General features: G+C 38.0%; 1 protein-coding gene across 3 annotated transcripts in view; it reads right to left on the bottom strand.

The window, feature by feature from the left end:
• The window catches only part of PIBF1 (progesterone immunomodulatory binding factor 1), a 504,884-nt gene that overhangs the window by 211,342 nt on the left and 281,432 nt on the right, over positions 1–12,110 (bottom strand). For all 3 annotated transcript variants that reach the window (XM_063952932.1, XM_063952931.1, XM_063952930.1), the window contains one exon: positions 9,547–9,637. In XM_063952932.1, the coding sequence (XP_063809002.1) occupies positions 9,547–9,637 (91 nt within the window). The remainder of the gene's footprint in view (positions 1–9,546; positions 9,638–12,110) is intronic.

The following is a 12,110-nucleotide window of genomic DNA, read 5'->3' as shown; positions in this document are numbered from 1 at the left end:
CACCGTAATACCATATTCAAACATGATACTGAGCACTGAATGCAAGAGGTTAAAATGTGACCACTTTGCACGACAAATGTAGTATGAAGAATTGTGTGTTTGCATCATCCCATCACAGAGATGGGAAGATGTGATGTAGTATGTAGCAAGGTATGTAGCACGGCATAGTACAGAAGATATATCAGGGCATCATGCGGCGTATTGTGCAGTGTGTACACTGACACAATATATCGTATTGGGCACTTGGTAGATCATCTGACCTTTCAAGTAAGTACCCAGCATTAGCTGAAAGATCTTTGGGGGGAATTCTGGGTACACAGACATGCACATGTAATATACTGTCTCACACAAACCCATCACTGACGGCTAAAGCATTTGTCTACAGTCCTGATGAACGGTGGGGACTCCTGACAGTGCCATCACTGCACTTTATTGAGAAAAAAAAAATTGCCTTGTGATCAGTGTGACCACCAAATAAAGCACCCTGTGCTGCAGAAAAATCAGAGTCCAAGGAAGGGGAAGATCTTAGTTACAATGCGCTACAGAAAAAGTGTTTTCTGTATATACACTAAGGGGAGGACACTATGAGCCCCAATAACAACATAAGACACCCGTTCCTTCTTGCAAATAATATACCGCATTAGTCGTTATTTTCACAGGTGATTGCCAGACAATATTATCTTGGAATTACTAATGAACCCACATGCTTTCCATTGAGGCAGAGAGAGTACTACATGTGCCCTATCCATAATTACACCCATAAATGTGGGGATGTCCTCTTTTTCAAATGATGGGGCCCCTTAGCAGCTATTGACAGTGATACCAGGCAATATTACTTAGCAGTATGCAAAAAGCCCAGTTCTCCCCATGAGTGGCTCCTCATTTAAGGTGGTAGGCTGTCTAGTTTAAAAAAAAAAAATAGGAGTCATTTAAACTGAAATGGCATAAATTAGTCAAATAAATAAATGTATTATCATTTTCAAGGGCACATCTATTTGGTGAAATATAGATAGGTCACAAAAAGAATGGAAAGAGTGATAGATATGAATGGGCGTTCATCACAGAGTTTAATACCCAATACAAGTCAATTGAACACATTTTTAAAAAACATTGGGGCCTTATAAAAAGAGATCCAATTATTGGATCCCTGGTACCAGTACAACCAGTACATATATATCGCAGGGCACCCAATTTAAAAAACAAACTTGTATCTAGTGCTCTTCCTTCTGTACCGTCTGGACCCAAAATTACATCTAAAGGTTTTTTTAGATGCGGTAGTTGCATTGGCTGCAAAAATATTAAAAGTGAAGGACAGAGTAAAATTACTAAGATCTCTATTAATAATGTGGATATTGATATTACTGACTTTATCACTTGTGACACAAAAAACATTGTATATGCGGTCAGATGCAAATGTAATTTATTTTACATAGGACGTACTTCACGCCCTTTTAAAGTACGATTAGGGGAACATATAAGAAACATAAAGAAGGGGCTGGACACCCACTCTTTATCTTTACATTTTAAAAATATACATAATTGTTTGGTTTCCGACATCACTGGTTTTTTTGGTATAAAACACATAAAGGGATCTCTAAGAAATAAAGATACAGTATGTGCTTTGGCAAAATCTGAAATGAACTGTATCTTTAATTATAACACCTTGAGTCCCTATGGCCTCAACTGCGATTTCGAACTCAAATGGTTCCTATAATTAGACCTTTTATGTTCAGTAATTTGTGTTCCTTATTCATTTGAATCATGCTTGTAAATGCCTGTTTAATCCCAATGTGTGCTTTTTACTGATTTTCCATATATTCTGTCCACTGTGTAATAATTTATACACCACGATTATTAATTATATTTTCCATAATTCCTAGTATGTTATTTATGGACTACAGTTCTGTCTATTGAAGCCTCGTTCAAACTACATTTCCCATGAGGCTTCAGCAAAATATCAGCTGCGTCCACGAAGCCACACTTCCGGTTTTGACAGCCGCAAAAGAACGGAACACATGGGTGTTGAAACAGGACTACATTTCCCATCTATCCTGACGGCTTCAGTGTAACTCAAGTTCCGCCGGTGTAGCCGCACTTCCGGTTCCGCAAATCACGGGTGAATTAGCAAGTCATCGTCTGAATAGGACTACATTTCCCATCTATCCCCGGAATACCGGAACTTCCGGTCGGCGCCGATATTTGCAATTTTTAATTCACTCAATTTTGTGCAAAATAAAGATTGTACAGACTTAGGTGTTTTTAAATATATGTATATAAATGTTTAGCAGACGAATGTTATTTTAATTAGTCTGTATCTATAGAGTTTTATCTTAGTGACATCACTTCCTGGTACATTTTTATTGGCTACCTGTACTATAAATATCTCACTCCTAAGCACTCCAGTTTATCTTGATAAAGGTCTATATGACCGAAACGCGTTGATTATACTACAAGGAGTGTAAGTAGCTATCTTTTTTAATTCATGTGGACTTTGTTTTTTATATTACCAAAAAATTTTTTTTTTTATTGGAACTTTTTTTCGTTTTTTTGTGTGTTTGTATACTCCTGTGTGGAGCTTGTGAAGCCCATTAAATTTTTGAATTTTATGGAAAACCACGACTTGAGATGACCTTTTCTGCTTGATTGCACAAAAGATACCTTTATGGGAACAGCACTCGCTTTGCACATGTGAGTCTCGGTACGCAATATATGAAGTTTATCTACATTCCTGTAAAAGATACCTTGATGTGTTTTTAATCGGCAATGTTGCTGTGAGTGTTGGGGTACGCTTCTTTCTTTGCAATAATTGGTTATAAGGCACTACATCAATGTGTTACTCCAATTAATGTGAGTTTAGCAATAATCACTCCCCCCACACTTTACGTCTTACATTAAAATTAAGATTTTGGATCTTTTACCAACCAATAGATACTACACATTGGTTTTTCTTCTTGCCCCTTTTTTTATGCTCAAAATATTGAGGATATACGGTACAACTTGGAAGATTGAACCACTTACCAAGAAAACCAAGTAAAAGATACCTTTATAGGAGTTATCCTACATCATCAAGAGTGAGTTTGGGTACGCGATGTGTAATGGAATGATACACTTAAAAGAAACCTTTATATACTTCATACCCTTCTCTTTCCTGTGAGTTATCGGGTACGCTCTATATATATATGAATTCTCCTCTTTTCAACGGTTTTCTCAACGCACTCTAAGGGTGAATAGACACGATATCTGACGACATAAAGATACCTTTATATGAATATATCCATCTATCACTGAGTGAGTGGGGTACGCTGGATCTGAAACATCTATATCTGATCAGTCAAAGACCAATTTTTCCATTTACTTACTGTTGTGAAATACTACACATTGGTTGTTTTTATATATTTTTTTCTGTTTCATATCGAAATCAAACAAGCCGCATTCTACTTATCTGGAAGGTTGAACAGAGACACCTAAAATCTGCATATCCAATCAGGAACGTATAAAAAAAATATATTTTTCTGTTTTTTCCCTTCTTGTTTGCGCTGTGTGTACTTAGAAGGTTCATATTTTTTGTATTTGGTGAAAACCTACATGCAGAATGTTGCTTTTTGACATTTTGCAAAGATGGATAAATAACACTTAAAGAACAACAAACCTGCAGCAGCAAAGGGGTTAAATAAGGTGGTTGTCCAATAGTGGTAATACTATAGCTAGGACTCATGCACTTTACATATTGGTCTGCTATTTTAGCTGGACATCTGGTTAACTCTAGATTAGTTTAGATTTTAATCTACAGGGTGACTTAAAAGTCGCAGCACACCCTTTTGTTTCACAAACTGTGCAGATAATGGGAAATCGGAATACTCCAGTAAGGTATGGGTGAGGTAGGCTATCTTTTAGGATATGTACCGAACATGGGCGCCATTTTGAAATTGGCCATCTTGAATCAGAGTCAGTTTTTTCAAATGGATAGGGGTCGTGTAACATGTCAAACATCTTCAGAATTTGTGAAAAGTTAAAAAAAAGTTTGCTGCAAACAGATTTGAAATATCAGTTATGGTTCAAAAGTTACAACGCTTTTTGTTGCAGGTAACTGAAGATGGCTTTGACAAAAGAGGAGAGAATTGAGGTAATTTTGATGTCTGGAAAACAAAGTTTCCGTTTTTTTGGGGGGGGGATTTTTTAGTGTAGGCCACTAGTGGACCTGCCACTAAGAGAGCTTAGTGTGTGGCGCACTCTTTTGAAATGATTATTTTATATTAAAAATATTTCAAACTTTTATTTCCATATCTAAAAAAATGTTACAGGAAGGACAGGCATCCTATCCTATTTGATAACCTGAAAAAAATATATATGCAGAAAAATTAGTTTTTTTTATATATTTTGCTTTATTTTATATATCTAAAATATGAATATAAAATTCATATATTTCTTTGCCTATTTTTTTGCCTATAAGGTAGGATCCTCACACTGATGTTAATTATCTTTAGATTAATTATTTTAGGCAAAAAAAGGGAAAGAAAAAGGGAATGTGATTAAATAAGCAATATGAAATATTAGTTAATTTATTCAGTGCTAATTAGGCTGCTGGTAGGCTCTCTTAAGAGACTATATCATGTAAGTGATACCATATACTGAATGAACGATAGCCTATAATATTTTTGCAAGAAAAAATGTCACTAGTACATGTACCAGGGAGTGAGGTTTTGGGAATAGATATAAGTTATACCCCTTTTACACTCGCAGGAAAATCCCGGGATATTGCACGTGAACGCGCATCATCCCGGGATTCTTCTCAGTGTAAATGGGTACATGGACAATTTCCCGGGACGAGCATCCCGGGATTTCATCCCAGGTCAAAAGCAGGGTTGAACCCGGGACCGTCCCGGGAAGCTGTGTAGTGTGAAAGGGTCCGTCCCGGGATTCACTATCCCGGGACTGTTAAAAGGACTTGGATTGGAGCTTTCTTGGGCTCAGAAAAGCTGATGTCATCTTTTCTGAGCCCAAGGCCATTTCTAATGACATACTAATGCATTTGCAGGGATATCCCGGGATCAGTGTAAATGGGGCTGTCCCGGGTCGATCCCAGGTCTTAATGCAGTGTGAAAGGGGTCAGTCCCGGGAATGCATCCCGGGATGCAACCCGGGAAGCATCCCGGGAGTGACCCGGGAGTGCGAGTGTAAAAGTGGTATAACATGAAAAGAGAATACTATGAATTATATGGAAATTTTGTAACATATATGCACTCTTTACGTCAGTCTACTGTTCAAGACTGCAGCAATAGTGTTAATGTATTTTAATAAAAAAATTTTGTATCCACTATTCTGCAACAGTGTATATATGATAAACAATCCATACTGGAGATCAGATAATAGATACACTGTCTCAAGTATACTTGTCAGAGGAGACAGACATACCAAAAAACAAAGATTGCTTATTGCTGACTGTTATAGAAGTAAATGAATTAAAAATAATAATAATAATCTGATTTCAATAATGTATAAGTAAGATATGCATGTTCATATCGCATTCTATTCTAATAATACATTTTTAATCTCTTTTCTTCAAAAGAGAAAAAGGGAAAAAGGTTACCATTACCATTCTTCAATTAACTATGAACAATATATCCCTGGTATAAGAACTTAAGCAAGATTGTGATTTAAGTGAAATCTTTTTCTGGATCACAATTAGGCTAATCGTCGGCACATGGACCAATTAATTCCCATTCAGAGTGGTAAAATACTTCATGTTGAATAGGCACTGTCAATTATAAGCAGTAAGCTCATTATAGTTACGCTCTTAGGAAATCAATATATTCCCCAGACACACCACAATTTGATGTCATTTGCTGAATATTAGCAGATAAATCTATAAGCATTTCATTTATGATAAATGTATAGACATCCTTTCATAAACAAGGCACAAACACAAACACAAGAGATACAAAAGGAGCTCCAGGTGTATGGAAACAGATTCCCTTTCTGCTTTTGCTCCATGTACCCTTGTGGGCAGTGAATGCGAGCAATGAGAGCAGGGAAAAGCCGTCCACCTGGGGCTGAAGGGAAAGAAAAGTGCGGGCTGCTTCTGCTGTCCACGCTAGGTATCTTCCTCCCCTGTTACATTCGAGCATTGCAGGGGGCCCCCAGATACCCCGCAATGGATGAGAGGGCAGCCCTGAGTACCTGATCAACGTGCGCCCGTTGTGTGGTAAATGATCGTGCCAACTCTCTGTGTGCTAATACCACTGCAGCTACAATCTCTTCATTTAGCAGCCTCAGCAAGAGATGGACGCTGGATCGAATGATTGCATGTAGGTGTCCCGTTTGTTCAGTACATGCTATAGAAGCCGAACATCAGAGCAGGGGCTTCCCTTGCCTGATGTATCAATTGTATCTATGCGCAGTGTTCACCAGGGGTAAATCCCCTATGTCCTGGTGCTGTTACAGGTAAAGTCTCTATACTTCGGAGCCTCAGCGGGGAGAAGAGACGCCGGGTCGGGTGATTCCCGTACCACCGTAAAACGTGTGCGTCCGTGTCCCGCAATTCACGGATGTGATCAAGCTTTTTTGTGAAACGTACGTCATCTATTGAATTGCGGGACACGGACGCACACGTTTTACGGTGGTACGGGAATCACCCGACCCGGCGTCTTTTCTCCCCGCTGAGGCTCCGAAGTATAGAGACTTTACCTGTAACAGCACCAGGACATAGGGGATTTACCCCTGGTGAACACTGCGCATAGATACAATTGATACATCAGGCAAGGGAAGCCCCTGCTCTGATGTTCGGCTTCTATAGCATGTACTGAACAAACGGGACACCTACATGCAATCATTCGATCCAGCGTCCATCTCTTGCTGAGGCTGCTAAATGAAGAGATTGTAGCTGCAGTGGTATTAGCACACAGAGAGTTGGCACGATCATTTACCACACAACGGGCGCACGTTGATCAGGTACTCAGGGCTGCCCTCTCATCCATTGCGGGGTATCTGGGGGCCCCCTGCAATGCTCGAATGTAACAGGGGAGGAAGATACCTAGCGTGGACAGCAGAAGCAGCCCGCACTTTTCTTTCCCTTCAGCCCCAGGTGGACGGCTTTTCCCTGCTCTCATTGCTCGCATTCACTGCCCACAAGGGTACATGGAGCAAAAGCAGAAAGGGAATCTGTTTCCATACACCTGGATCTCCTTTTGTATCTCTTGTGTTTGTGTTTGTGCCTTGTTTATGAAAGGATGTCTATACATTTATCATAAATGAAATGCTTATAGATTTATCTGCTAATATTCAGCAAATGACATCAAATTGTGGTGTGTCTGGGGAATATATTGATTTCCTAAGAGCGTAACTATAATGAGCTTACTGCTTATAATTGACAGTGCCTATTCAACATGAAGTATTTTACCACTCTGAATGGGAATTAATTGGTCCATGTGCCGACGATTAGCCTAATTGTGATCCAGAAAAAGATTTCACTTAAATCACAATCTTGCTTAAGTTCTTATACCAGGGATATATTGTTCATAGTTAATTGAAGAATGGTAATGGTAACCTTTTTCCCTTTTTCTCTTTTGAAGAAAAGAGATTAAAAATGTATTATTAGAATAGAATGCGATATGAACATGCATATCTTACTTATACATTATTGAAATCAGATTATTATTATTATTTTTAATTCATTTACTCCTATAACAGTCAGCAATAAGCAATCTTTGTTTTTTGGTATGTCTGTCTCCTCTGACAAGTATACTCGAGACAGTGTATCTATTATCTGATCTCCAGTATGGATTGTTTATCATATATACACTGTTGCAGAATAGTGGATACACAAATTTTTTATTAAAATACATTAACACTATTGCTGCAGTCTTGAACAGTAGACTGACGTAAAGAGTGCATATATGTTACAAAATTTCCATATAATTCATAGTATTCTCTTTTCATGTTACTTATATCTATTCCCAAAACCTCACTCCCTGGTACATGTACTAGTGACATTTTTTCTTGCAAAAATATTATAGGCTATCGTTCATTCAGTATATGGTATCACTTACATGATATAGTCTCTTAAGAGAGCCTACCAGCAGCCTAATTAGCACTGAATAAATTAACTAATATTTCATATTGCTTATTTAATCACATTCCCTTTTTCTTTCCCTTTTTTTGCCTAAAATAATTAATCTAAAGATAATTAACATCAGTGTGAGGATCCTACCTTATAGGCAAAAAAATAGGCAAAGAAATATATGAATTTTATATTCATATTTTAGATATATAAAATAAAGCAAAATATATAAAAAAACTAATTTTTCTGCATATATATTTTTTTCAGGTTATCAAATAGGATAGGATGCCTGTCCTTCCTGTAACATTTTTTTTAGATATGGAAATAAAAGTTTGAAATATTTTTAATATAAAATAATCATGTCAAAAGAGTGCGCCACACACTAAGCTCTCTTAGTGGCAGGTCCACTAGTGGCCTACACTAAAAAATCCCCCCAAAAAATACTTTAATCTTGCTTAGTGGCGCACCTCCAACCCTCATTGATTTTAAGAAGGACCTCCTAGTGGCCCTTATTTGAATTTCTTTCCCAAATGGTTGGTTTATACACTATATATCCTATAATTTTCCAAGTTACCAGTGCAGTATCTATTGGGCTTCTGTGTCCTCCCCCTTAGAAAACAAAGTTTCCGTGTCATAGCTGCAGATTTTATCAACCAGCACCCAGAAAGACCTCCAATTTCACATAACACTGTCAGGTGCCTAATTTCCAAATTCTGAGAAACTGCGACTGTGGCTGACAAGTTACGGAGTGGTCATCCAAAAAGTGCTACTGACGAGACAACCTCAACAATAGTTTAATGGTTGAATTTGTGTTGACCAAGAGGGACAACATGTTGAACACATTAAATGTCTGTCCTTTATGGAGAACAGTTGTCTATAATTCCAAGAAAAAAAAAGTGCTGTAACTTTTGAACCATAACTGCTATTTCAAATCTGTTTGCAGCAATAAACTTTTCAGCAAATTCTGATGTTTGACATGTTACACAACCCCATTTCCATTTGAAAAAACTGACAGATTCAAGATGGCCGATTTCAAGATGGTGTCCATGTTCGGTACATACCCGAAAAGACAGCCCACCTCACCCATACCTCACTGGACTATTCAGTTTTCCCAATTCTTGCACAGTTTTTGAAACAAAAGGGTGTACTGCGACTTTTGAATCCCCCTGTATACAACTGCATCACTCTGTCTTTGTCTTCTTGCAATAAATGCCGTAAACATTATTTAAAGTAGTTGCTTTTGATGCCTGAAGAACATGTGTTGTTTCAATGCAAATCAGGAGCCTGGTCTTGATAGTTGGCAGATTTTCTAGACTCAGAAGCAAAGTAAGTATGCAATGCATTTTATGAACCTACTGTGTACAGCAAACCCAAAAAAAAATTCCAGAAAATTGATGGTTATAAGATAATGAGATATATGATTATTTAAAATTGTCTGATCAGATATTTAACAAGTAACATTCTATATTTAACAAATATGGTTAACTTACCTTTGCTTCAGTCTTCTTTTAGCTGTTGTGGGGACATTGGCTCCATATCCATAAGAAAACAAAACCCTTTCAGCTTCTACATCATCTTCCACTGCAACAAAAATATTTATTTTTACAGAAATTAGTAGTGCATCACTTAGATCCATTTTTTTTAATCAAATTAGTCTCCGTTAATACATGCACAGTATTAAATATGTACATACAGTCATGTCCATAAATATTGGGACATCGACACAATTCTCATATTTTGGGCTCTATACACCACCACAATGGATTTTAAATGAAACAAACAAGAAGTGCTTTAGCTGCAGACTTTCCGCTTTAATTTGAGGGTATTTACATCCAAATCAGGTTAACGGTGTAGGAATTACAACGGTTTCTATATGTGCCTCCCACTTTTTAAGGGACCAAAAGTAATGGGACAATCGACTCAAAAGCTATTCCATGGACAGGAGTGGGCTATTCCCTCGTTATTTCATCATCAATTAAGCAGGTAAAAGGTCCAGAGTAGATTCCAGGTGTGACATTTGCATTTGGAATCTGTTGCTGTCAACTCTCATTATGAGATCCAAAGAGCTGCCACTATCAGTGAAGCAAGCCATCATTAGGCTGAAATATCACAACAAACCCATCAGAGAGATAGCAAAAACATTAGGTGTGGCCAAATCAACTGTTTGGAACATTATTAAAAAGAAAGAACGCACCAGAGAGCTCAGCAACACCAAAAGACCCGGAAGACCACGGAAAACAACTGTGGTGGATGACAGTAGAATTATTTCCCTGGTGAAGAAAAACTCCTTCAAACAGTTGCTCAGATCAAGAACACTCTCCAGGAGGTAGGTGTATATGTGTCAAAGTCAACAATCAAGAGAAGACTTCACAAGAGTAAATATATAGAGGGTTCACCACAAGATGTAAACCACTGGTGAGACACAAAAACAGGAACACAAGATTAGAGTTTGCCAAACAACACCTCTTACAGTTCTGGAACAAAATCCTATGGACAGATGAGACAAAGATCAACTTGTACCAGAGTGATGGGAAGAGAAGAGTATGGAGAAGGAAAGGAACTGCTCATGATCCAAAACATACTACCTCATCAGTGAAGCATGGTAGTGTCATGTATGGCTGCCAATGGCGTGGACATGTATGGCTGCCAATGGAACTGGTTCCCTTGTATTTATTGATAACGTGACTGCTGACAAAAGCAGCAGGATGAATTCTGAAGTGTTTCGGGCAAAATTATCTGCTCATATTAAGTCAAATGCTTCAGAACTCATTGGGTGGCGCTTCACAGTGCAGATGGACAATGACCCGAAGCATACTGCGAAAGCAACCAAATAGTTTTTTTAAGGCAAATAAGTGGAATGTTATGCAATGGCCAAGCCAATCACCTGACCTGAATCCGATAGAGCATGCATTTCACTTGATGAAGACAAAACTGAAGGGAAATGTCCCAAGAACAAGCAGGAACTGAAGACATTTGCAGTAGAGTCCTGGCAGAGCATCACCAGATATGAAACCCAGCGTCTGGTGATGTCTATGCGTTCCAGACTTCAGGCTGTAATTGACTGCAAAGGATTTGCAACAAAGTATTAAAAAGTGAAAGTTTGATTTAGCATTGTTTAGTTTGTCCCATTACTTTTGGTCCCTTAAAAAGTGGGAGGCACATATAGAAACCGTTGTAATTCCTACACCGTTCACCTGATTTGGATGTAAATACCCTCAAATTAAAGCGGAAAGTCTGCAGTTAAAGCATATCTTGTTTGTTTCATTTCAAATACATTGTGGTGGTGTATAGAGCCCAAAATATGAGAATTCTGTTGATCTCCCAATATTTATGGACCTGGCTGTATATGATATCTACATATTATAAATGATCGATAAATGTAAAGGGCTACTAAACCCGGAAAATGAAAAATAAAATGTTCTTCACTAAACCATGAAAGAAAACCGCCCACAAAGTAAAACTTTGATACAGGTGTGTCCTCATACATCTAGTCTTAATATGGCACGCAGCATGACATGTCTGGTACAAGTGAGCCGCCAGGTCCCATGCAACTCTGCTAGCTTTGGGCGTCTTTTTTGCTGATGCAGCAGGTGACTAATTAATTTGATATGCAACACTTGTATATTTTCTGTGACAGAGTCTGTATACAGAGAACTTTTTGTGGTAAAAAATCTGCTGCACTTTGTATACAGATTCTGTGACTCAGTTGTACACACATATTCACTGCAAATAGTGGTCACTCCATATAACAGTCACGTCCAGATGGGTGCCAGAGGAAAAGGATGAACACTTATTTGCATAAGGCAACGTTCTAGGTCCATGTTAGTAACATAGTAACATAGTGAGGTTGAAAAAAGACATGGGGGAAATGTAACAGGGTGTGAGAATTGGAAAGTGAGAGATTATGGTAAATTTCTCCTGTTTTTTTTTTTAAAGTGGCAATCATTTAAATGGCAAAATCAACCTGGTTTTGCTATTTAAATAATTGCCATTTTAAAAAAAAACAGGAGAATATAAACCATAATCTCTCCCTTTCCGATTCTCATACCCTATT

This window comes from Pseudophryne corroboree, chromosome 2 (genome assembly GCF_028390025.1).
Source record: "Pseudophryne corroboree isolate aPseCor3 chromosome 2, aPseCor3.hap2, whole genome shotgun sequence".
Classification (NCBI taxonomy): Eukaryota; Metazoa; Chordata; class Amphibia; order Anura; family Myobatrachidae; genus Pseudophryne; species Pseudophryne corroboree.
Note: the sequence above shows the minus strand (reverse complement) of the source record. Positions and strands in the feature narration are given on the sequence as shown.